General features: G+C 48.2%; 1 protein-coding gene across 44 annotated transcripts in view; it reads left to right on the top strand.

Moving 5' to 3' along the window:
- Positions 1-27,568, top strand: part of ANKMY1 (ankyrin repeat and MYND domain containing 1) — a 93,750-nt gene that overhangs the window by 48,536 nt on the left and 17,646 nt on the right. For 11 of the 44 annotated variants that reach the window (XM_045368074.3, XM_074010685.1, XM_074010672.1 and 8 more), the window contains 5 exons: positions 7,253-7,366; positions 7,694-7,859; positions 23,629-23,707; positions 24,782-24,942; positions 25,079-26,537. In XM_045368074.3, the coding sequence (XP_045224009.2) occupies positions 7,253-7,366; positions 7,694-7,859; positions 23,629-23,707; positions 24,782-24,942; positions 25,079-25,242 (684 nt within the window). In that variant the 3' untranslated portion in view covers positions 25,243-26,537. Of the gene's footprint in view, positions 1-1,287; positions 1,517-7,252; positions 7,367-7,693; positions 7,860-23,628; positions 23,708-24,781; positions 24,943-25,078; positions 26,538-27,568 lie in introns of those variants that run through there. The other 33 variants (XM_074010692.1, XM_045368079.3, XM_074010682.1 and 30 more) reach the window with 10 other exon arrangements.

Genomic DNA, 27,568 nt, shown 5'->3' with positions numbered 1-27,568 from the left:
AGGTTCCCTGAACTTTATCTCAGTGAAAACAGGATTCAGGATACACATAGGCCTCACCGTGGTCCAGCTGCACAATCCTGGCTTTCTCAATGGTCCACACAGCTGCTGGGCGGGGGTGTGCAGCATTGTCCCTGGCCACAGGGAGCGGCTTTCTTGGGTGGAAGCTCACACTTGGGAAGTCCTGCCCGCGCTGGAGGCACTTTCTGTCCTGAGCCCTAGGCACGTCCCTCGAGTGTCCCTCCCACATGGCTCTGGGAACTCTCGGCGGCTTCGGCTCAGGCAGGGCCTCCCTTTGTGGCCTGCTGCCTGCTGCTCTCTGCCTGTGCCAGCCCGTCCTGCGCCTGGTGTGGGCACCACCCAGGAGCTTGCTTTCCTCAGTCCATCTTGATACGCACTTTGGTTCTTACCTGTCTGAGGGAGAAAGGGGGAAGCAGGAGGGGGGCGAGACTCAGGCGTCTGGAAGAGGGGGCATCTGGAAGGTTGTTTGATGCCACAAAAGGGTAGCTTTACTTTAAAGAACTGAGATTCTTATCTTGAGATGCTGTTTCCAGATCTGATTTTAAGGCTCCTATCCTTCTTCCTAAGACCCTGTTCCGTCTGGGATAGACTATGCAGGGACGCCGTGGTCAGCTTTCCGTAGGTGGCAGAGGATGGAATGAAACAGTGTGTGTGGATAGTCGGCACCATTTCTGGACCTGGGGGCTGGGAGGGGCCCCGATGTGCTTTCTGAGCTTCATGGGGCCCAGGATTGATGACCAGTCTCTTGTTCATCTAAGTCTGAGTGAACAGGAAAAGGACACAAGACGGGAGAGGCAGCTCAGGGGGCAGCGTTGTTGTGTGTGGACGCTGATTGGAAGATGTGTCTTGAACATACGGAATAGCACTTTGTCCGGGGTTGGGGGCTCCCAGTGCCTCGTCCAGGATTAGGGGGCTCCCCAGCGCCTCGTCCGAGGTCAGGGGGCTCCGCAGCACCTCGTCTGGGGTTAGGGGGCTCCCAGCACTTTGTCAGGGGTTAGGGGGTTCCCAGTGCCCCCTGTTTTTTATTTATAAAATATAAAAACATTTTTTATCATCTGTATGCCATCAGCCAGTTGTAAAAACACTAATATGGCAGAATTCGATTCGCTTTTGTTATCTCTATGTGGATTCTCTTACCTCTTCCTAGAGTGACTTCTATCAGGGTCCTGTAGTCTGTTTAACGGACTGAATTTCTGTTAGTTTAAGAGTTCTCCAACTGATCCCTTTGGATTTATCTCTTCCTTTCCAATTTTTTTTTTTTTTTTTTAGACGGAGTTTCGCTCTTGTCGCCCAGGCTGGAGTGCAGAGGTGCGATCTTGGCTCACTGCAACCTCTGCCTCTCAGGTTCAAGCAATTCCCCTGCCTCAGCCTCCCAAGTAGCTGGGATTACAGGCGCCCGCCACCACGTCCAGCTAATTTTTGTATTTTTAGTAGAGATGGGGTTTCACCATGTTGGCCAGGCTGGTCTCTAACTCCTGACCTCAGGTAATCCGCCCGCTTTGGCCTCCCAAAGTGCTGGGATTACAGGTGTGAGCCACCGCGCCTGGCCCCTTTCCAGTATTTTAAATCTGTTTCCCGTTTCCTCATTGCCTGAGCCGGGTTCCACCTGAGTGACAGCAGCCCAGCGTGTCCCTGGCCACGGACCATTTCTGCGGCGCCTTCTGTACATTTCTGGTAGCTGTCCTTCACCAAAGTAGGGAACACCCCTTCATTTGCAGCTTGCCATGAGGATTTATCAGGTTGGTTATGGAAAAAATCTTTTTTCATTTTTATTTTTTGTTTGCCAAAAAACATTACAGTAACATACCTATAATGTTTTGCCTTTCAAAAACATTACGGTAACATACCTATAACATGAAGTTTACCATCTTAACCACTGCAGGTGTGCGTGTCGTGGTAAGTCTGTTCTCATTGCTGTGCAGCTGTCATCACCCTCCCTTTCCAGAGCTGCTGCTTCTTGCGAAATGAAGCCTCTGTCTCCATTCCACACTCGCTCCCATTCCCCACCCCCGGCCTCTGGCCATTCTACTTTCTGTCTGTGAATGTGAAACGCCCCACATACATGGAAGCACACAGTACTTGTTCTTTTTGTGACTGGCTTTCACTCAGCACCCTGTCCTGAAGGTTCATCTATGGGGTAGCTGGTGTCAGGATTTCCTTTCTTTTCAAGGCTGAGTGATACCCCCCAGGATGCAGGGACGACATCTGGCTTCTCCGTTTCTCTGTTGATGGACATTTGGGCTGCTTCCACGTTTGAGCTGTTGTGAGGAATGCCGCTAGTGGCACAAATGGACACGTTTCTCTTCAAGAGCCCATTTTTAGTTCTTCTGGGAACTTGCCTGGAAGTGGGATGGCTCGGTCCTATGGTATAATCATTCTATGTTTAATTTTTTTTTTTTTTTTTTTTTGAGTCCATGTCTCACTCTGTCGCCCAGGCTGGAGTGCAGAGGCATGATCTCAGGTCACTGCGAACTCCGCCTCTCAGGTCCAAGCAGTCCTCCTGCCTCATCCTCTTGAGTAGCTAGGATTACAGGCGTGTGCCACCACACCCAGCTAATTTTTATATTTTTAGTAGAGACGGGATTTCACCATGTTGGTCAGGCTGATCTTTGAACTCCTGACCTGAAGTGATCCGCCCACCTCAGCCTCCCAAAGTGCTGGGATTACAGGCCTGAGCCACCGCACCCAGCCATATGTTCAATGTTTTGAAGAACCTCCGTACTGTTTCCACGACAGCTGCACTGTTTCATGTTCTCACCAACAGTGGACAGGGTTCCAGTCACTCCAGACTATCACCAATACTTGCTATTTTCTGTTTTTTTGATAGTTGCCATCCTAATGGATGCGAGGTGGTATTTTGTTTGTTTTTTAAACAGAGTCTCACTCTGTCGCCCAGGCAGGAGTGCAGTGATGTGATCTCGGCTCACTGCAGCCTCCACCTCCTGGGTTCAAGATTCTTGCTGGAATTACAGGCGCCCACCACCACACCCAGCCAATTTTTGTATTTTTAGTAGAGATAGGGTTTTGCCATGTTGGCCAGACTGGTCTCAAACTCCTGGCCTTAAGCGATCCGTCTGTCTTGGCCTCCCAAAGTGCTGGGATTACAGGCGGAAGTCACCCCCGCCAGCCTTCTCATTGTGGTTTTGATATGTATTTCCCTAATGATGAGTGATGTTGAACGTCTTTCATGTGCTTATTGGCCATTTATGTATCTTATTTGGAGAAATGTCTATTCAACTTCTTCGGCAATTTTTGAATCTTTATTATTATTGTTGAGTTTTAGGACATTTCTATATATTCTAGATGTTAATCCCTTATCGAGTATGTAATTTACAAATATTTTGATATACAAAAGTTTTTAATTTTCATGAAGTCCAGCTTGTCTATTTTTTCTTTTGCTGCCTTTACCTTTGGTGTCATAGCCAAGAAATCATTGCCAAATTCAATGTCATGAAGATTCTTCCTATGTTTTCTTCTAAGAGTTTTATAGTTTCAGCTAGGAACTTTCAGAAATACTTTTCCGTAGCCTCCTGGAAAATCTGGTGCTTTTCTCTTATTATGCTTTCGTGGGACCTGAGTCCATGGAGTCCCTGAAACCCTAGGGGTGCCCTGGCTTGGGGGGTGTACGTAAACTGGTGCTGCAGGACCCTTCTGCTAGAGGCCTGGGCTACCTAGGTCCTGGCGACGCCTCCATCTCCCACCACGTCTTGCTGGTCAGGCTGTGGCAGAACCTTGTTTCAGGGGCTCTTCCTCTGGCACTCCTGTGGCTGCTGCAGCAGACCACAGCTTGGGCGGCTTAAGCCACAGAAGTGAGCTGGCTCTGGTCCTGGAGGGTGGAGGCCACGGTCGCGGTGTTGCAGGGTTGTGACCCTGGTGTAGACCCTGGTGTAGACCTTGCTGTGGCTTCTGGGGGCTGGCTGGCCACCTCTGCCCTCCTCAGCTCATGGTGTTCTCCTGCATGCACGTCTGTCTCTGCAGCCAAACGTCCCTTCTCAAAAGACAATGGTCATATTGGACCACCTACGACGCTAAGGACCTCATGTTACTTTGATCATCTGCAACGACCCTATGTCCAAATAAAGTCATGTTCACAGATCCCGGGGGTTAGGACTTCAGCTTACCTTTTTAGGGGACCCAAGCGAACCCACCACACACGGCTTCGGCGTTTTCAGTCTTCTTCTCCTTTCTCCTTGGCTGCTGTTCTTGGCCTTGGCCCGTGGTGAGCACGTGGGACGCACAGGCCTGAGGTGGAGCTTGTTGAGGGTCTGGGGTCACCAGGCCTCCTGAATATTCTCATACTAAACTTTCTAAAGATTGTCCCATAAATGAACGTGTGAAGCTCGAGCTCCAGGCCCCCCTGACTCCCCAGGCCCCGGCACGTGGATGGCTGCAGCACCAGGCATGGGCTCCACATTTGTCTTTGAACGGCCAAGGAAGGGGCTGCCAGAACATAGGTTAGCAGTGTTCGGAGAAGAACCACTGCGGAAAGGAGCTTTCATCAGCCAGGGGACCTTTAGAAAGTCCCTCCCTCACTGTCTTTTCTCTGGCCTCCGGGGGACAAAATCCTGTTCTCACAAACATTTCTAGCTCCTCTCACTGGGCAGGCTCTGCTTAGATGTGGGGCCCCAAATTTCCTTAATTTGAGAGCAGAGCAAGTCCGACTGAAGGATCCGTGTTCAAGCCCACTGATCCTGACAGACTCCTCAGAGGCACACGCCGGGCCGGTCAGCTTCAGGCCGCCCCTTCCTCTTCCCGGGAAGGTCCCAGCCTTCCCTCCCGGTGCTGTTCAGCAGGGGCTGTGGTCTCAGAGGCGGAGCCCCCTGGGCAGGGCTGGTTCCTGCAGGGTGCTGATGCTGCTGGGGTCTGAAGAGGCATGGAGGACAGGGCCACTGGAGAGGCGGGCTCCGGGGATGGAGGGGCGAGGTTATCCAGCTGCAGCCGAGGGCATGCCTGGGGAGCCTCAGCAGGGGAACGGGGTCATTGTGCCATGGAGGTGGGGCAGAGTGCCTGGGGGGTGAGGTGGAGGCAATGATGTCAAAGTTCAGATGGGGGTGCTTGGGAGGTGAGGGTCTGGAGGGGAGCATTGGCGAGTAAATGGTTTGGCAGAGGGACAGCAAAGTGTATCTCAGTTCTCACCGTGGATGAGGCGGTCACCCCGGGCAGCCAGGGCCAGGGTTGGAAGATACTCCTGGTGAGAGACAGGCAGGTCAGCAAATGGGGAGGGGCTGTGGTGGGAGAAGAAGGGGTGAGGACATGGGACCTGAGTTGAGAAAGCCCCAGGCCAAAGCACACACTGCACACCCTGCTGGGGCTGGTTGTCCCCAGTGACTCCCAGGGGTTGGGGTCAGTGTGGAGGGGTCTATGGAGACATGGGAGCTGTGGGGATGCAGAAGTTCCCAGGAATGATGTTTGGCCAGAGGGGAGAAGGTGCCCAGCAGGGTGAGACGAAGGGGTGAATCCCAGCTGCTGCCGAGTGGCCAGTCCTGGGAGCCCAGGGGCGGGGTGGGGTAGGGTAGCTGCATCACTACGCAGGCAGAGCTGTCCAGAGAAGCTGTCCCAGTGGCAGGACTGAGTGAGGCCTGGGTGCCCTACAAAAACAACACTTGGGGGATGGGGATGGGCTGGCAAGTCCCCCAGCAACATTGGGCAGGGAAGGGTCAATCCATCATCCACCTACCTGTCCATCACCAAGCACCTGTGGCAGCCCTCACTCACCCACCGTCTGCCCACCTTTCCTGAAAAAGATTTGATGAGGTGGGGGGGCCTCGGAGGCATGTCCAGCAGGGAACCAACTCATGGGGTTTTTGGCATGTTATCATGGCTTCAGCAGGAAGAGTCAAGAAGACGGGGGTGTCATGGGTGGATCTGGGTGGCTCTATCCTCGGGAGCAGTGGAAAACAGCCGCCTCCTGTGCCTGGCGTATGCCTTGCCTGGCCTCACTTGGCCTTGAGGAATCTGTGTATAAACTCCACCCGTGCCCCCATGCGCCAGGGAGTCAGCCGTTCAGGCCAGGCTGGCCACTGGTGTTGGTGGCATTGGCTGCTCCGCCGTCCCGCACTGTGCCTGGTGCCATGCCCAGGGCATTGTTCTCGTGTGTTGCTGAGAAAGCAGGGTTGCTGTGTTTGTGTGGAATGTGTGTTATGCATGTCACAGAGAGTGGGGATCTCGCTGGGGGAGTTGTGTTTCACCAAATCATGGCCCTGCTTGCACTTGGCTAGCAAGGCCCCCATGCACACAGCAGTGAGCCTTCCACAGATGACGGCCTGGTTTTCATTCACTCACACGGGCTGCCCTGAGCCTGCCAGGCCCCCGATAGAACTTGCCTCCTCCCATGTCAGGAGGGGCAGCCTCTTTAGATGATCCTTGCTTTGGATGGGATTGTTGTACCTGTTGAGCCAGAGACCATTGCTGTCGTATGTTTGCCACGAGTCAGGCACACATGCACACAGGCTCATGCATTCACACATTTGTCAGGCATGCTTGGACTCAGACATACATGTGTGCCCTTACTCATGCATGCACACACACTAGCCCCCACTCATGCACAGACACTCACACATGCAGGTGCACACACCCACACTGCACACCTACATGCATGCAGGCACACTCACACCTACCCACCTATGAGCATGCATGCACATATCCACACACACCCACTAGCCCCACACATGCACACACACACATCCACACACATCCACACACCTACCTACATGCAGGCACACTCACACCCACCCAGCCATGAACACATACACATACCCATGCATGCCCACGCACTGGCCCCCCGCCCCGCACACACCAAATACAAGCATACACGTGCACTTGCTGTCTTGTTGAGCACCCCCATGGCGTGTTGGGATCTGATGAAGAACAAGAGCTGCCTGGTGTCTGCCCTCATGTCACTGACAGCCTGAGGGGAGCAGGACTGTAACGGACTTCACAGACTCCATTGATTCTATGGTGCTGCGAGTCGGGCACCAGGGAGGGCTCCCCGAGGCGTGGCCTAGCCTTGACTTCACTGTGATATCGTTAGGCCAGGCTCAGCCCCAACTCCTTGTCCATGAGGTCAGCCCCGTCTCCGTCTCCCTCTCCCCGTTTGTCTCCTGGGCACTGCTGCACACCTGCGAGGGTGGCCTTGGTGGGGACTGCAGGTGACCGTGGCCCTTCTCAGGCGGTCTTCACTGCTCCCAGTAGCCAGGGTGTCCTTGCGCGTCTGACCTGGTTCTGTTCTCCACAGATTGACCGACTCATCGATCACGGGGCTGACATCCTGAAGCCCGTGACGCTCAGACAGGGGGAAAAGGTGGCGGTGGGCACAGCTGTGGACTATGGCTATTTCAGATTCTTCCAGGTAGGTGGTGAGCCTCCTGTGAGGAAGGAGGGGGAGTGTGGGTCATGTGCAGGACCCCCGGCTGGGGCATTAGCTCCTCTGGGGCAAAGCTGGGCTCAAGGTTCCTAGTGCCTCCCCCAGAGCAGCCCCTTGGCTGCAGAGGCAACCCCCCCAAAGTGCCGAGCTCATGCCAGGTGCAGCTGTGTGTGCTCCCAGCTTTGTGTGTCTGTCAGGGTTCGTCCTCAGTTATACATCATAAGAGCCAAGAGGGGCCCTCGATCACCCAGAGTCACCCCCGCAGTGAGGGGCGAGCCCGGGACCCTGTGGTGACCCTGGCGCTGTGTGCAGGACCGGAAGATTGCCCACTGCCCCTTCCACACGCTGATGCCGGCGGAGCGCGAGACGTTCCTGGCACGGAAGCGGCTCCTGGAGTACATGGGCTCGCAGCTACGGCGAGCTGTCTTTGCCAAGGAGAGCCAGTGGGACCCCACGTGGCTGTACCTGTGCAAGAGAGGTGAGCAATGGGCCCTGTTCTGCTCTGCTCCACAGGGCAGGGTTCCGGCCTCATGCCTGGGGCTGTGATCCCTGGAGATCTGGACCCCCTGGGGCTCTGGAGGAGCTTTCCTGGGGCTGGCTCATCAGCTTGGCTTGGCCCAGCCCCTTTGTGTCCCGTCCTCCAAGGAGCTCGTGCAGGAGAGATTGAGAAGAGGGGTCTGGACTGGGGAGGTTCCCCTGGGAAGCGGAGTTGGTGGCCTAGGGCCAGGGCCCAGGTCAGAGGGGCCCCACGCCCAGGAGAGGACTAGGCACCGCTGCGGGAGCCCTGTAGGGAGTTCCAGTCCACCCAGCACAGGGCATGTGGGCCCGAGGCCTGGAGTGGTGCTCCCCTGCATGGTCACACCCCTACAGGGTGCGTCCTGCACACCCCCACACATCCCCAGCTCCCCACATGCACCCACCCCACAAACGTACCATCCATCTACTGATGTCTACTTCCCCATGTACCCACACCCACATACCCACCCTCCCCTACCTGGTCACCCCCACATACCCACCCCCACCCACCTGGTCACCCCCACATACCCACCCCCACCCACCTGGTCACCCCCACATACCCACCCCCACCCACCTGGTCACCCCCACATACCCACCCCCCACCCACCTGGTCACCCCCACATACCCACCCCCCACCCACCTGGTCACCCCCACATACCCACCCCCCACCCACCTGGTCACCCCCACATACCCACCCCCCACCCACCTGGTCACCCCCACTCCCAGATACTCACTCCCCACCCCCACATCCCCACCCACCTACTCACCCCCACCGCCACATACCCCCTCATGTTCCCACCCCCACGTTTACCTACTTATGTCTACCTCGTACACACAGACCCACTTACACATCCATGCACACTGACACCCACACCCATCCTCTCCTCACATAAAAACCTGTCACGTGTTAACGTGTGTGCACACACACACACACGAACCTGCTGATCCCACCCTCCACACTGAGTCCTCAGTCCCATACAGTCCCCCACTGAGCAACCCCCCAGATGCCTTCCCAGCACACAGTGCTCCGCCCCACACACTTCCACATGCTGTTAGTCCGTTTGCGTTGCTGTAAAGGAACGTCTGAGACCAGGTAATTAGAGAAGAGGTTTAATAGGCTTGTGGTTCTGCAGGCTGCACAGGAAGTATGGTACCAGCATCTGCTTCTAGGGAGATCTCAGGGAGTTTCTACTCCCGATGGAGGGCGAAGGGAAGCCTGTCCATCACATGGCAAGAGAGGGAGGGAGAGAGAAGGCAGGGGTGTCCCAGGCTCTTCTAAACTCCCAGCTCTCATGTGAACTAACTGAGAACTCACTCGTCCCCAAGGGGATGGCACTAAGCTACTCATGAGGGATCCATCCCCACGATCCGGTCACCTCTTACCAGACCCTACCTCCCACAGGGGGCCCGCAGTTCAACATGAGATTTGGAGGGGACACATCCAAACCACATCGCATGCTTATGTCCCCACAAATATTTACCAGCCACATGCCCACCCACACACTTGCACACTCCCCAGCATGTATGCCCTGAAATCCCTCAGCCCCACCCCCACAGCTATCTGCACACCTACCCACACACATGCCTGTCCCCACCCACACAGCACACTGCTTCCCCACATCCCACCCAACCACGGTCTGCATACATCTACACACACATATGGACACCCCCCACCCACCTCCCAAACTCACTTATGTACGGTCACACATGTGCCCACCCTCGCATAAACCCCCACCCCACCCCAACACCTGCCCCATCCAACCCCGGCCCTCACTTATATACCAGGTCATCCACTGCCACCCATGTCTCACACATGCACACAGCCACAAGCCACTCCCATAATATGTGCCCCCCACACACACATACTAACTTCCCCTTGACACAAGCGTAAACTTCCCCCCACCTGGCTCGCCCACCAGTGCACATGGATGCACCTTTGCTGAGGCTACTTCATGGCCAGGGTGCCTGCAAGGTGAGGCCTCCATTTGTGTAGAGCCCCACTTGGGGGATATAGGTTCTGCTTTGGGCATGACACCCCTGAGGATACTGGGGTTCTAATCAGGCTTGTACTGGCCCATGGATGGAGGACCAGGCAGGAAGAGGCAAGTTGAGAAGACCCACATCTACTGCCTCCTCCTGTCCATCAGAGATTAGGTCCTAAAATGGGGGTGTCACTTACGGAGAAGTATCCCATTGTCCCGACCCCCAGCTCCAGAGCCTTGGCTCAGCGATTCTGCCTGGGGAGAGACACACCATAAAACAGTGAGCTTCACACCTGGCATCACAAAGAAACCAACTTCATTTTTAACAGAGCAAAGACAACTTCAAGCCTAATGTTGAGAGGCAATTGGAAGGAGATTGGTAAATTCACTGGAGATAGACTAAAGTATAGAATGGCTAATTGCTAGAGAAAACTAAGAAAAGAGAGAGACAGGAGAAGCCTTCCTGTGATCGGAACAAGTCTCACACGCCACAAGGACTGATCTAAAGAGCACACAGCATATAAAGAAACATTTATTCAATAAAATCTTTTAAAACTCAGTAAGAACAGAGGATGTCTGTGATATTAAACCAAGATCTACCTTCCTTTTCACCCTCCCAGCTCACGGAGGCAGGAACTCTATTCCAGATGGGTACAGCCAAGAACACCAGTAGAAGGGGGCATGGATGTCAGTAATTCTCATCCTGCCCCCAGCTACCTGTTGCTGAGGCTAAGTTCCTATTGCTCCAGACTTAGTGTGTCTCCAACATGGCCAGGAGGTGGAGGCTCCATTCTTATCTGCAGCTTCCAAGATGGCCAGAAGGTGGTGCAGTAAGAATTACTGGAGGTGATGATGGGCAATATCAAGAAGATTGGTAAACTCACTGGAAATACAGGTGAAACTATCATCTGCCAGCAATTATATACTATAGTTTGTATTACCTATAAAGTATGCCAGAGAAAAATGAAGAAAGATAGCTGGGAAGAGCCCTCCTGTGGTCAGAACAAATCTTGAATACTGACCTTGGGAACTATCCCTTCAATGAGCTCTGATCTAATTGGATCAGCCTAGGAAGCCATTTATACCCAGGGCACTGTTGCAAATTATGAACAGTCAGCCAGCAATTATCAGAACTAAACAGGAGCGTATGGTCATGGAAGGAGAGAGTCAAAGAGATCTTTGTCCAAACCACTGTCACCTGAGGGTCACTGGACAAACCCAAGGCTGCCTTCCATGAGAAGGAACATCAGAAGCTTTATACTGCAGGAGAGAAATGTATTTCACACAATTAACCCAGCTGGTCATTAACCAAATAAACAAACAGATAGTAATATCCAGCCCCAAGGGAGAAGAATGAAGGAAAATGAACAGGTCCTCAGAGAAAAGTGGGAGACCAACAAGAGAGAAAAAAAGAATGATGAGAAATGAAGAGATCATCAGGGGAAAGTGGACACCATCAAGCACACCAATATGTATATAATTAGAGTACCGGAAGCGGAGGTGAGAGAGAAAGGAGCAGGACAAATGTTTGGAGAAATGATGGATAAAAACTTTCTAAATGTATTTAAAAATAATTTATGTATCTAGGAAGCTTAATGGAGTTTCAAGTAGGATAAAATGGAGATTCGTAAAACAGACATATCAGAGTTAAAATACTGAAAGCCAAAGACAAGGAGAAAACATTAAAAGCAGCAAGAGAAAAGTAACTCAAAACTTACAAGGAAATCCCAGTAAGATTAACAGCTAGCCGGCATCTCATCAGAAGAAATTGGTTGGGGGATGGTCAAGATGGCTAAGAAGAAGCATTTCATGCCCAGTTTCTCCACTTAGTAGAACCAGAGCAGTGTATAGACAGTCACACTCCAAGTACTTTATCCAAGAGAGAATGCTGGAACTCAACAGAGAAGTGACAGGGGACACAAAAAGTGGGGGAGAAGGAGGAGAGGCCGCCTCTCTGACTGGGTTCGGCTGGGCACCAGGAGTGAATTCCCAGTGTAGGGAAGAGGTGAGTAGTAGATTTCCACTGGCCCACTTCCTCACCATGGAATCATGCAATCCTGGCAGGACAATCCCTTGACCCTCCCAACCCTTGAAGCTAATATAGGAAACTTTCAGGAGACTGTGGGATGGAAGAGCTCCAGGAAGGAAGGTTGCACTGGGTTCCACACCCTTTCTGAGACCTAAGTGGCCTCAGCAAGTCACCATTTTCAAAACTAGCCTCTGGAAAACTACATTCTGTCCTGGGACCCACGGGCCCTGGGACTATGCAGTATTATGGAAACTCAAGTTGTCACTGCTGGGACGGGAGCAAGCCAGGTATGCTCCCACAGTAGGGGCTAGGAACTGAGCAAGGCCTGGGGTGGCAGTGTCTGGTGCTGGGAAGTGAGTACTTCTGTGATCTGAGACAGGGATGTTAGTGGTCTGGAGTTCAGTGGCATAATCTCGGCCCACTGTAACCTCTGCCACCTCTGTTCAAGTGTTTCTCTTGCCTCAGCCTCCTGACTAGCTGGGATTACAGGCGCGCAGCACCATGCCTGGCTATTTTTTTGTATTTTTAGTAGAGATGGGGTTTCACTATGTTGGTCAGGCTGGTCTTATATTCCTAACCTGATGATCTGCCTGCCTCGGCCTCCCAAAGTGTTGGGATTACAGGCGTGAGCCACCACACGTGGCCACCAAAAAGAAATTTTTGAGATCCCAGATAAAGAATTTGAAATACTGATTTTTAGGCCAGGTGCGGTGGCTCATGCCTGTAATTCCAACACTGGGAGGCCGAGGCAGGCAGATCATTTGAGGTCAGGAGTTCCAGACCAGCCTGGCCAACATGGTGAAACCTTGTCTCTACTAAAGTACAAAAATTAGCTGGGTGTGGTGGTACATGCCTGTAATCCCAGTCACTCGTGGGGCTGAGGCAGGAGAAATGATGAACCCAGGAGTCAGAGGCTGCAGTGAGCCGAGATTGTGCTACTGCACTCCAGTCTTGGCGGCAGAGTGAGACTCTGTCTCAAAACAAAACAAAACAAAACAAAACAAAAAAGAAATAATTGATTTTAAAGGATCTAAAATAGAAGAGAATACTGAACAAACAATACAAATAAATTAGAAAAACAAGGATATGAATGAGAAATTTATCAAAGAGACATTTTAAAAAAAAAAACCAAACAAAATTCTGGAACTGAAGAATTCATTGAAGGAAATACAAAATACATTTGAAAGCATCAGCAATAGACTAGATGAGACAGAGGAAATCTCAAAACTTGAAGACAGGTCTTTTGAAATAATCCAATCAAACAAAAGTAAAGATAAAAGAATAAAAACAAATAAAGGCTTCATGATATTTAGAACAACATAAAGCAACTAAATTTGCAAATTATTGGTATCCTTAAGGGCAAAGAAACAAAGGATTAGAAAATGTACTAATGAATTAGGGCCAGGTGTGGTGGCTTACACCTATATAATACCAGTGCTTTGGGAGGCCGAAAGGTGGGAAGATTGCTTGAGGCCAGGAATTTGAGACCACCCTGGGCAATATAGCAAGACCCTATCTCTACAAAAAAGAAAAAAAATAGCTGGGTATCATGGCATGCACCTATAGTCCTAGCTGTTTGGGAGGCTGGGCCCAGGAGTCTGAGGTTACTGTGGGCTAGGATTGTGCCACTGTACTCCAGCCTGGGTGACACAGCAAGACCCTATCTCTAAAAATAAATAGTTTTTTTTTTAAAAAAGAAAACTAATTTAATGAAATAATAGATGAAAACTTCTCAAGTCTAGCAAGAGATATAGACATTCAGATAAAGGAAGTTCAAATGAACCACAGGAAGATACAACAATAAAAGATCTTCTGCATGGCACATTATGGTCAGACCGTCTAAAGTCAAAGAAAATCTTAAAAGCAGCAAAAGAAAAGCGTCTAGTCATCCATAAAGGAAATTCCTTAAGACTAACAGATTTATCAGCAGAAACCTCACAGGCCATAAGAGAATGGGATGGTATATTCAACATGCTGAAAGAAAAAACGCTGTCACCCAAGAATACTATATCCAGCAAAATTATCTTTCGTAAATGAAGGACAAATAAAGTCACCCCTGGACAAACAAATGCTGAGGTAATTCGTTACTACTAGACCAATTCTACAAATGCTCAAGGGAGTCCTAAACGTAGAAGTTAAAGGACAACATTTACCATTATGAAAACACACCAAAGTATAAAAGTCACTGGCAAAGTAGTTATACAAAGGAGGAAGAGAAAGAACTCAAATGCTACCACTATAGAAATCCACCTAAGCACAATGCCAAACTATAAGAAAGGAACAAGAAGTATATGAAACAACCAGAAAACAACATGGTGGGAACAAAGCCTTAGGTATCAAGAATAACCTTGAACATGAACAAATTAAAGTACCCTCTTAAAAGATAGAATAGCTAAGCGGATTAAAAATGATCCATGATCCAAAAATGATTCTGCTTACTAGAAACTCACCTTATCATTAAAGACACATATAGACTGAAATAAAGGGATGAAAAAAGATATTCCAAGCAAACATAAACCAGTAGTGAGCAGGAGTAACTAGGTATACTTATATCAGAAAAAATGGACTTTTAGTCAGGAAGAGTAAAAAAAAAAAAAAAAAAAGTCATTATATAATGATAAAGAGATCAATCTAGCAAGAGGATATTACAACCCTAAATATATATGCACCCAACACTGGAGCACCCAGATTCATGAAGCAAATATTACTAATCTAAAGGCAGATATATACTGCAATACAGTAATAATGGGGGTCTTCAATACCACATTCCCAGCATTAGGCAGATTATCTAGACAGAAGATAAACAAAGAAACATTGGATTGCAACAGGATATCAGACCAAATGGGCCTCACAGACATTTACAGAACATTTTATCTAACAAATGCAGAATATACTTTTCATCAGCACATGGAACATCCTCCAGGATAGACCATATGTTAGAGAACAAAACAAATCTCTACAAATTAAAAAAATCAAAATCATATCAGGTGTCTTCTCAGACCACTATGGACTAAAATGAGAAGTCTGTGCCAAGAAAAACTCTGTAAACTATACAAATACATATACTATTCAAATATGTATACTATACACATATTTATATACAAATATATACAACTATGTGTATACAAATTTGCAAACATAGAAATTAAACATGTTTCTGAATGAATATTGAATCAATGAAGAAATTAAGATGGAAATAAAAAAATGTATTGAAACAAACGAAGATGGAAGCACAATATACCAAAACCTGTGGGATACAGCAAAAACAGGGCTAAGAGGGGAAGTTTATAGCAATAAATGCCTACAGCAAAAAATTAGAAAGATTACAAACTAACAATCTAACAGTGCACCTCAAAGAACTAGAAAAGCAAGAACAAATCAAATCCAAAATTAGAAGAAGAAAGTAAATAAAGATCAGAGTAGAACTAAATGAAACAGAGAAAAAATACAGAGAATCAGTCAAATAAAAAGTTGATTCTTTAAAAAGTTGGAAACAAGATTGGTAAACTGCTAGCTAGGCTAACCAAGAAGAGAAAATAAATTTCTCCTTTCATATCTTATTTGAAGAAATGAATCTCTGTAAATAAAATCAGAAATGAAAAAGGAGATATTACAACTGATACCACAGGAATACAAAAGATCATCAGAGACTATATGACAAACTGGAAAACCCAGAGGAAATGGATAAATTCCTGGAAACATACAGTCTACCAAGATGGAATGAGGAATAACTAGAAAACCTGAACAGACCAATAATGAGTAGCAAGGTTGAATCAGCAATAAAAAGTCTCTCAACAAGGAAAAGCCCAGGACCAGATAGATTCACAGCTGAATTCTACCAAATATATAAAGAAGAACTAATACCAATCCTCCTGAAACCATTCCAAAAAATTGAGGAGGGAATTCTCCCTAACTCATTCTATCAGGCCAGTGTCACCCTGATATCAAAAGCAGACAAGGACACAAGCAGAAAATCTACAGGTCAATATTCCTGATTAATCTAGATGCAGAAATTCTCCATACAGTACTAGCAAGCCACATCCAACAGCACTTTCAGAAGATTAGGTGAGGCTTATACCTCACATGCAAGGATAGTTCAACATATGCAAATTAATAAATGTGATACATCACATCAACAGAATGAAGGACAAAAACCATACAACCATCTCAATAGATGCAGAAAAAACGCTAGATACAACTCAACAAGTCTTCATGATAAAAACTTTTTTTTTTGAGACAGAGTCTTGCTCTGTCACCCAGGCTGGAGTGCAGTGGCATGATCTCAGCTCACTGCAACCTCTGCCTCCCAGGTTCAAGCAGTTCTTCCTGCCTCAGCTTCCAGAGTAGCTGGGATTACAGGCACCTGCCACCAAGCCCAGCTATTTTTTTTTCTTTTGTATTTTTAGTAGAGACGGGGTTTTACCATGTTGGCCAGGCTGGTCTCGAACTCCTGACCTCAGGTGATCTGCCTGCCTCGGCCCCCCAAAGTGCTGGGATTGCAGGTGTGAGCCACCATGCCCAGCTGATAAAAACTCTTAAGAAACTAGGCACAGAAGGAACATACTTTAAAATAATAAAGGCCATATATGACAAGTCCACAGCTAACATCATCATGATAGGGAAAAATTAAAAGCCTTTCCTGTAAGAACTGTAATAAGACAAGGTTGCCCGCTTTCACCACTCCCATTCAACCCAGTACTGGAAGTCCTAGCCAGAGGAATCAGGCAAGGGAAAGAAAGAAAAGGCATCCCCATTAGAAAAGAGCAAGCAAAATTGTTCCTCTTTGCTAATGATATTATTCTATATCTAGAAAAACCTAAAGACTCCACCAAAACACTCTTAGGTTTCATAAATGAATTCAGTAAAATTGCAGGTTACAAAAGTAAAGGATAAAACAATCAGTAGCATTTATATACCCCAATAATGACGTAGCCAAGACCGAAATCAAGAAGGCAATCACATTTACAATAGCTACAAAAAATACTTAGGAATAAATTTAACCAAAGAGGTGAAGGATCTCCATAAGGAAAACTATAAAACACTGATGAAAGAAATTGAAGAGGACACACAAAAACATGGGAAGACATCCCTTGTTCATGGGTTGGAAGAATTAATATCGTGAAAATGACCATACCACCAAAAGCAATCTACAGAGTCAATACAATCCCTATCAAAATACCAGTGCCATTCTTCACAAAAACAGAAAAAACAATCCTAAAATTCATGTAGCACCAAAAAAGATCCCAAATAGCCAAAGCAGTCCAGAACAAAAAGAACAAAGCTGGAGACATCACATTACCTGGATTCAAAATATACTACAAAGCTATAGTAACCAAGACAGCATGTATTGATATACAAATAGACACACAGACCAATGGAACAGAATAAAGAACCCAGAAATAACGCCATATATTTACAGCCAACTGATCGTTGTCCAAGCCGATAAGAACATACATTGGGGAAAGGACACTTTCTTCTGTAAATGGTGCTGGGAAAATTGGATAGCCGCGTGCAGAAGAATGAAAGTGGACCCTCCTTATCTCTCACCATATATAAAAAAGACTCTACATGGACTAAAGACTTAAACACGAGACTTGAAACTATAAAAATACTCAAAATTTAGGGCAAATTCTCCTGGACATTGATCTAGGCAAAGAAAGTATGACTAAGACTTCAAAAACACAGGCAACAAAACCAAAAATAGACAAACGGGATTTAATAAAACTAAGGAGCTTCTGCACAATGAAAGAAATAATCAACATAGCGAAGAGAGAACCTGGTGAATGGAGAAAACATTTGCAAACTATTTACCTGAGAGGAGACTAATATTCAGAATATACAGGGAACTCATACAATTCAACAGGAAAAAATAATCCTATTAAACTTGAGTAAGGGACATGAATTGATGTTTCTCAAAAGAAGACATACAAACAGCCAGTGGTCGTATGAAAAAAATGCTCATCTGTTCATCTTATGCCTAAAAAACAAAAAAAGAATAGCTTAACATCACTAATCAGAGAAATGCAAATCAGTCAGAATGGCTATTATAAAAAGACAAAAAAATAACAGATGGTGGAAAGGATGCCAAGGAAAGGGAACTGTTATATGCTGCTGGTGGAATGTAAACTAGTACAGGCACTATGGAACACAGTATGAAGATTTCTACAAAAAAAAAATAGTATTATCATTTGATCCAGCAATCACACTACTATCTACCCAAAGGGGAAAAAATTAGTATATCAAAGGAGCATCTACACTCGCCTATTTATTGCAGCACAATGCACAATTGCTATGATACGGAATTGACCTAAATGTTCATCAGCAAATAAATAGATAAAGAAAATGTGGTGGCCGGGCACGGTGGCTCACGCCTGTAATCCCAGCACTTTAGGAGACCGAGGCGGGTGGATCACGAGGTCGGGAGATCGAGACCATCTGGCTAACACGGTGAAACCCCGTCTCTACTAAAAATACAAAAAAATTAGCTGGGCGTGGTGGCGGGCGCCTGTAGTCCCAGCTACTCGGGAGGCTGAGGCAGGAGAATGACATGAACCCAGGAGGTGGAAATTGCAGTGAGCCGAGATTGCGCCACTGCACTCCAGCCTGGGTGACAGAGCGAGACTCCATCTCAAAAACAAACAAAACAACAACAACAAAAAGAAAATGTGGTATACATACACAATGGAATATTGTTCAGACATAGGCAAGAATTAAATCATGTCATTTGTAGCAACACAAGTGGAACTGGAGGTTAGTATCTTAAGTGAAATAAGCCTGGCACAAAAAGACGTCGTATGTTCTCACTTTTATGTGGGAGCTAAAAATTTTGAACACATGGAGGTAGAGAGTAGAAAAATAGATAACAGAGACTGGGAAGGGTGGGTAGAGAGATGAAGAGAAGAGGTTTAAAGGGTACAAAGATGCAGTAAGATAGAAGAAATAAAGTCAATGTTTTAGAGCAGAGTAGAATTACTATACTTAACAAAAATGTATTTTATTCAGGTGATGGGCATCCGAATACCCTAACTTGATCACTAGACAGTATATACATGTCACAAAACTTTTGATGTGCTCCACAAATTTGTGTAAATAATAATAAAAGGATGCAATGAAAGGTTGTTGTCTTGAGAGGAGACTCAAGACAGTGGGATGTCATATTCAAAATGCTCAAAGATGGCTGGACATGGTGGCTCTCATGCCTGTAATACCAGCATTTTGGGAGACTGAGGCAGAAGGACTGTTTGAGCCCAGGAGATTGAGACTAGCCTGGGCAACATGGTGAGACCCAGTCTCTATTTAAAGAAAATTGAAAGTAACCAAACAAAAAACAAAGTGCTCAGAGTTAGATAAACTGTTAACTGAGAATCTTATGTCCAGCAAGTTAACTTGCAAGCATGAAAGTGAAATCGACATATTCCCAGATAAAACCTGTGAGAATTGGTTGTTACAGCCTTCCCTTAAAATAAATACTAAAAGTATTTTGAAAGCAAGTGACTTAAGGTGGGAATTAAATACACATGAACAAAGAGCATTGGCAAAGTTAATTGTAAAGAAGAATATAAATGCATATTTCTTCTTTGTTAGTTGACTTTAAAAGCAATTTAAAAATAATTTATATGTAAGCAATTTGTATATATATATGTATGCATTGAATTTATATATTATGTGTGTGTGCATGCGTGTGTGGTTGCATATGTGTATATGCCCATAACATATAGAAATGTATTATCTTTGGCAATAACAGTACAAAGGAAGTGGGCAGGGGGAAAGTTCTGTTGTGGTAAGAAATGACTTTAAATGATAACTCAAATTGAGAAGATGAAATGGAGATCCAGAAATGGTAAATAATTTTAATATAACTAAAGCTATAAATATGTATGTTTTCTCCTTTCTTCTCTCAGCTTCTTTAGAATACATAAAATTATATAAAGTAATAATCTTATAATGTTGGATTTATAACCTTTATAGATGTAATGTGTAATAATATCACAAAAAGGCAGAAAAGGAAATAGAGCTATATAGGAATAACTTTTTAATATCTCACTGCTGTTAGTATAGGTCTGAAGCTGATTATGACCAGTCAAGATTCATATGGTAGGCCAGGCATGGTGATTCATGTCTATAATCCCAGCACTTTGGGAGGCTGAGGCAGAAGGATCATTTGAGTCCAAGAATTTAAGACCAACCTGGGCAACATGGCAAGACCCTGTCTCTACAAAAAATTTTTTAAAAACGAGCTTGACATGTGCCATGTGCCTGTAGTCACAGCTACTCAGGTGGCTGAGGTGGAAGGATCACTGGAGCCTGGGAGGTTGAGGCTGCAGTGAGGCATGGTCATGCCACTGTACTTTAGCCTGGGTGACAAGGTGAGAACCTGTCTCAAAAAGAAAAGAAAAGAAAAGAAGATTCATATGGTAAAGGCTGATGTGACCACTAAGGAAAGAACTCAAAAATACAGTTCAAAATTATTAGATAAATTAAGACATTACATTAAAAAGAATCTGCTTGTTTTAGATCTTTGAGGAATCACCACACTGTCTTCCACAATGGTTGAACTAATTTACATTCCCACCAACAGTGTAAAAGCGTTCCTATTTCTCCACATCCTTTCCAGCATCTGTTGTTTCCTGGCTTTTTTTGTTTGTTTGTTTCTTTTTTTTTGTTTGTTTTTTGAGATGGAGTCTCGCTCTGTTGCCCAGGCTGGAGTGCAGTGGCACAATCTTGGCTTACAGCAAGCTCCACCTCCCGGGTTCAAGCCATCCTCCCATCTCAGCCTCCTGAGTAGCTGGGACTACAGGCATGCACCACCATGCCCAGCTAATTTTTGTTGTTTTTAGTAGAGACAGGGTTTCACTGTGTTAACCAGGATGGTCTCGATCTCCTGACCTTGTGATCCATCCGCCTTGGCCTCCCAAAGTGCTGATTACAGGCGTAAGCCACCATGACTGGCCATTTCCTGACTTCTAATGATTGCTATTCTAACTGGCGTGAGATGGTATCTCATTGTGGTTTTGATTTGCATTTCTCTAATGACCAGTGATGATGAGCTTTTTTTCATGTTTGTTGGCTGCATAAATGTCTTCTTTTGAGAAGTGTCTGTTCATATCCTTTGCCCACTTTTTGAGGGGGTTACTTTTTTCTTATAAATTTGTTTACGTTCTTTGTAGATTCTGGATATTAGCCCTTTGTCAGATGGATAGATTGCAAAAATTTTTTCCCATTCTGTAGGTTGACTGTTCATTCTGATGATAGTTTCTTTTGCTGTGCAGAAGCTCTTTATTTTAATTAGATCTCATTGGTCAATTTTGGCTTTTGTTGCCATTGCTTTTGGTGTTTTAGTCATGAAGTCTTTGCCTATGCCTATGTCCTGAATGGTATTGCCTAGGTTTTCTTCTGGGGTTTTTATGGTTTTATTTCTTACATTTAAGTCTTTAATCCATCTTGAGTGAATTTTTGTATAAAGTGTAAGGAAGGGGTCCTGACTGTTTTCTGCATATGGCTAGCCAGTTTTCCCAACACCATTTATTAAATAGGGAACCCTTCCCTCCCATTGCTTATTTTTGTCAGGTTTGTCAAAGATCAGATGGTTGTAGATGTGTGGCATTATTTCTGAGGCCTCTGTTCTGTTCCATTGGTCTATATATCTGTTTTGGTACCAGTACCATGCTGTTTTGGTTACTGTAGCCTTGTAGTATAGTTTGAAGTCAGGTAGCATGATGCCTCCAGCTTTGTTCTTTTTGCGTAGGATTGTCTTGGCTGTACAAGCTCTACCATTTGACCCAGCAATCCCATTACTGGGTATCTACTCAAAGGATTATAAATCATTCTACTATAAAGACACATGTACACATATGTTTATTGCAGCACTATTCACCATAGCAAAGACTTGGAACCAGTCCAAATGCCCATCAATGATAGACTGGATAAAGAAAATGTGGCACATATACCATGGAATACTATGCAGCCATAAATAGGCTGAGTTCATGTCCTTTGCAGAGATATGGATGAAGCTGGAAACCATCATTCTCAGCAAACTAACACAGGAACAGAAAACCAAACACCATATGTTTTCACTCTTAAGTGGGAGTTGAACAATGAGGACACATGGACACAGGGAGGGGACAATCACACACTGGGACCTGTTGGTGGGTAGGGGGCTAGGGGAGGAACAGCATTAGGAGAAATACCTAATGTAAATGACGGGTTGATGGGTGCAGCAAACCACCATGGCATGTGTATACCTTGGTAACAAACCTGCACGTTCTGCACATGTATCCCAGAACTTAAAGTATAATATAACAAAAAGAATCCACTTGATGCAGAAGAGTAAAGAAAGAATAAAGGAACAGAAAAATTCGAAGACATAAGGAAACAAAATGCAAAATATCAAATGTAAATCCAACTACAGTATATCATTAATAACATTAAATGTGAATATATTAAACAAGAGGCAGAGATCGTCACATTAGATAAAAGCAGAAGATCCATCTATGTGCTATTTACAGGACACACATGTTAAATTCAATAATACAGGCCAGGTGTGGTGGCTCATGCCTGTAATCCCAGAACTTTGGGAGGCCGAGGAGGATGGATCACCTGAGGTCAGGTGTTTGAGACCAGACTGGCCAACATGGTGAAACCCTGTCTCTACTAAAAGTACAAAAAGTAGCCGTGTATGGTGGTGCAAACCTGTAATCCCAGCTACTGAGGAGGCTGAGGCAGGAGAATCATTTGAACCTGGGAAGCAGAGGTTGCAGTGAGCCAAGATCACGCCACTGCACTCTAGCCTGGGTGACAGAGCAAGACTTTGTCTCAAAAAGAAAAAAAAATTCAATGATACAAACAGACTAAGTTAAAGGATGAAAAACTACCATGGGAACAGCAATCACAAGAAGGCTGGAAGTGCTAATATCAGAAAAAAAATAGACTTACAAATGCTACTGGTGATAAAGAGGGACATTTTATGATAAAAGGGTCATCAATTAGGAAGCTATAACAATTATAAACCCATATGCACCGAATCACAGACACGCAAATACATGAAGCAAAAAGTCACAGAAATGGAGAAACAGATAACTCAACAATAATAGTCGGAAATGTCAGTTCCTCACTTTCAACAATTGATCAAAAAACTAGGCCCAAGGTCATCAAGGAAACAGGAAGTTGAACCATACAAGCCTATCAGACTTATCAGATCTCTAGAACACTCTACCCAACAGCAACAGAATCTGTATTCTTCTCAAGTGTCCTGGAGACATTCTCCAGGATAGACCATACATAGATCACAAACCATTTAAATAAAGAGAATAGAAATAATACATTTCATATACTCTGCCCACAATAGAATTTAATTAGAAATGACTAACAGAAGGACATTTGGGAAACTCACATAAAATAACACATGTCTAAATAGCAAGTTTAAGAAGAACCCAAAAGGGAAATTTGAAGCACCTTGAAATGAATTAAGACACAACACAGGTGGAGCAGCAGACTGAAGAGTGAAGCCCCTCCCTGCAGCCTGTGGACTGCCCCGCGCCTCCAGGTCCACGCCCCGCTCTGCGTCCTCGCACTCTCTATGGAGCCATGGAAGGCTTGGTTCCCCCATCTGCCTCCCCGGTAGTGCAGGCGGGCACCACAGGGAGGGCCCAAGGAGGTGGCATCTGTAGTGGCGGCCCCCACCCTGCTATGTGGGTACTAATGCGGGACCCTCTTTCGTACAGTGGAGCTGATCCCCAGCCACAGGATGAAGAAGAAGGGCCCCAGCCTGCCCAAGGGCCTGGATGTGAAGGAGCAGGGGCAGTAAGTGTGTCTGCGGGCTGGGTTCTTTCCAGGATGGCAGTCTGTGTTTGGACAGTGCTGCTGTGCCGGGCCTGACCACCTCATCCCGGGACAGCCTCTGCCATCTGATACCCAAGTGGCATGGCCTCCTCCAGGAAGTCCTGCTGGCAGGCTCTGGGCTTCAGCCAAGATGAGGTGCAGATGATGCACCCTGCAGATGAGGGTGCAGAGTCACAGGGCACACTCATGGAGCTGCCCTGGGCTGCTCCCAGTGGGTCAGAGAGGGGTTCTATGTCCTGCAGGAGGGTGGCCACCTCCCGTCCCAGAGACAGCTGCTGAGTGGGGTTTGAGCCCAGGCTCTGCTTTTGCAAGATGTCCTGTGGAGGCTTGCCTGGCCTGCTGGCTGTGTGGCAGAGCCTGCATACCTGCACCCTCCTTGCCCCTCCCTCCACCACTGGCCTCTCCTTGGAGTCTCAACACTACTCACTCTGCTGTTCCAGAACAGTCTCTTTACATGCCTGTTTCTCCTCTGGGATGAGAGGGCAGGAACCAGGCCCTGTTCTTATGGGCGTCCCCACCTCATAAACCCTGAGCCACCCAGCGAGGTGATGGAGAGGGGACTGGTGCAGGACAGGGAGGGGTTTCTCCTCCTAAAGCAGAGGAGACTGGTGCTTTGAGGCTCACCCCAAAGGCAGGCTCCATGCCCTGTCCTCGAGTCACTTCTCCCACGCCACAGTGCACCAGAGACATTTCCCTATGTGCCTAGGAGTTCCCCACCATCGTCGTGTTTGTGGCACCATGGCGGTCTCCTGAATGGATGTGCATTCACTTAACCAGCCCTTACTGGTGGGCAGAGGTGGTTCCCAGAGCTCGGCATGTGTTGGTTTACTATTCTAAATGTTGCTGTGCTGAACATCCACAGGACGGGGACTTGGGGGCTTTTGTCTGTGTGTGAAGGCTGCCCAACACGGGACAGTGCGGGACGGTGGGGACTAGCCCAGGAGCTCAGGGCCGGGCACAGCTCCCAGGCAGCGGCTGTTTGTGGGGAAGCGGGTTCCGGAGTGGCCACCTGCTGACTGTGAGGCTCTGTTGCAGAATTCCCTTCTTCAAGTTCTGCTACCAGTGTGGCCGCTCCATCGGGGTCCGCCTCTTGCCCTGCCCTCGCTGCTACGGGATTCTGACCTGCAGCAAGTACTGCAAGACCAAGGCCTGGAACGAGTTCCACAAGAAGGACTGCGGAGACCTGGTGGCCATCGGTAGGTCGGCCCTCAGGTTGGGAGGCAAGGGGTCCGCTGCTGCTGAGGGCGAAGGCGCAGACCTGGGGTGCTGGTGAGGGGCACCTTCATTTCCCGAAATCTCTCCAGATTCAGGCCACTTTTCCAACATTTCCAGATGGGCCTGTTGGGCATCAGGAGGCCACTGAGGCAGCCTGGCTCTTCCTCACCTACTGTGGCAGCATGATGCTTGTCCTCGCCCTGGAAGGGGATACACCCCATCCCCGCAGAGCTGGAACATGGACCCCTGGGGGCTCTGTGGACCCGTGGGAGCTTCACTGAACTCCTGGGGCCTCTGCTGACACGTGGGAGCTTCACTGAACTCCTGGGGGCTCTGTGGACCCGTGGGAGCTTCACTGAACTCCTGGGGGCTCTGCTGACATCTGGGGGCTTTACTGACACCTGGGGGCTCTGCTGGACACCAGTGCCTCTGGACCACAGGGCAGTTGGCCTTGGGGCTCCTTCAGGAAATTTCCTCCCAGCCTGCCGTTTCAGATGTCTGTCGTAGTGTGGACATCAACAGGTGTCTGCTTCTAGAAACACCGGCTCTCCTGCGCTCCCCTCCTCCCCTCCTTGGTGTGACCAGGGCCTGGAGCCTCGAGGGCGGCGGGCATTGCTGAGGCTGGTGTGTGAGGCTGTGCAGTGGTGACCGCTCTACTGGGACCTGGCTGGGTTCCCAGCCTGGTGGGGATGGGAGTGGGTCTGGGAAAGCCCCTGTCCTTGGGCCTGTGCCCTGAAGCAAATGGCTGCTGACCTCCTTCCCCACTCTATAAAATGGGGCTTTATTTTTTTTTTTTCTTTTGAGGTGGAGTCTTACTGTGTCACCAAGTCTGGAGTGCAGTGGCGCGATCTCCGCTTACTGCAACCTCTGCCTCCCAGGTTCCAGTGATTCTCCTGCCTCAGCCTCCCCAGTAGCTGGGACTATAGGCGCGTGCCACCACGTCTGGCTAATTTTTTGTATTTTTAGTACAGACGGGGTCTCACCATGTTTGCCAGGATGGTCTCAATCTCCTGACCTTGTGATCCACCCACCTCGGCCTCCCAAAGTGCTGGGATTACAGTTGTGAGCCCCCGCGCCCGGCCAATGGGGCTTTTAATAACAGGCACCCTCGGTGGGGTCGCAGCTCCTTGACTTGTAGACTCCAGGATGGGACTTGGTGGGTCTGGCAGGCCCCTCTTTGAAGAGTTACCGCAGATAGCCCTCAGGCTTTGCTGCGTCCGGTCTCCTTGCCTGCAAAAGCGCTAGACAGAGCACAGTCCTCAGCCGCCCCACATAGCCTGACTTCTGGAGCCAGGCCTGGGGGGAGGCCAGCTCCAGCCCCCTCTTCCGCCTCCCCCATACCTTTTCCTCCTCCAGTGACACAACTGGAGGAAGTTTCCAGAAGGAGAGAAGAATCTCAGTGAAGCAGCAGCTGCACGTCCGAGGCTTGGGGAGGACCCAGGACTGTGTGGGTTTCTTACCTGCCCGAGCCACCTCGGGGAATCTTCCAGCCTACTGCGCGCGTTTCTGCAGTTTTGGGGCCATGCTTTGCAGCCGTGTCTCCCTTGCGACCTCACAATAAATTGGCTCCGCAGGGTGTTTTTGACAGTCTGTGCTGTGCTCCGCCCCTCGCGGGGCAGTCCCAGAGCTTTTGTGGAGCCTGTGCCTGCCTCTGCCCTTGGCTTTGATCTTGCCTGGCCTGCCATGGGGCCTGGCCTGGGCCGTCCTGATGGACCAGGCAGGCGAGGGTCAGGACTCGGAGCCTGCTGCAGAGATGGCATGGGGGTAACTCCTGGGTCTCTGGGGCTTGTTCTGCGACCTTGCTAGGAGCCCGTGGCAGCAGGCTCCACTCCCTGCTCAGGTGCCCATGGGTGCAAGGCTCCTACTGGGTTCTGCGGTACTCATTTGTTCCCTGTGCACTTACGGAGTGTCTGCTGTGTGCTGAGTGTTCTGAAGATGACGGTGTTTGTGGAAATCACTGGGACTGAGAGGAAGGAGGGCCTGGAGCAAATGACAGGGAGCAGTGCTGCCTTCGAGGGTCACCCACGTGGAAATTCATGGAGAGGGCAGGGGAGGGTGCACCGCATGGGGCGGACCTGGAAAAGGACAACAGCATCCCCGGGGACAAGGGGACAGTGTCCAGGGACGAGGACGATGGGGGTTTGCTGCTGAGGGCAGAAGAGCTGGGAGTGTGGGGGGTGGGAGCCTGTGCTGGGGCTGGAGCCAAGCAGGTGAGGCCCCACTCCAGGCTGGCTTGTGACTGTCAAAGCAGCTGCACCCGCAGTGACTTGTTGTTGCTGGCTTCCTTGGTCTCATCAAAGATGGGCTGCGTGCTGGGGGTTTGTTGGGGTGCCCTGGGAAATGCTGCTATAAGGGGTCAGCAACGAGCCTGGGCAGAGGGACAAGCTGACTGATGGGTGGCTTTTCATAGGGGCTCCAACGGACGCAGGGGCCAGGCCTTTGTACCCCTGCATCGGCTGGTCGCGGGTCACAGGCTGCCCCTGGGAGAGTCGTAACCGTGTGAGCTGGCTCACTGCCGCCAAGAGCTGTTCCTGGTTGGGGGCTCCGGGATGCTGGGTGGGTGTAGGCACCCCCAGCTTCCACTACCTCTGCTAGAAAGGAAAAAGC

The sequence above is a fragment of the Macaca fascicularis genome, chromosome 12, assembly GCF_037993035.2.
Source record: "Macaca fascicularis isolate 582-1 chromosome 12, T2T-MFA8v1.1".
Classification (NCBI taxonomy): domain Eukaryota; kingdom Metazoa; phylum Chordata; class Mammalia; order Primates; family Cercopithecidae; genus Macaca; species Macaca fascicularis.
The sequence above is the reverse complement of the archived record's forward strand: the minus strand, read 5'-3'. Positions and strand labels throughout refer to the sequence as shown.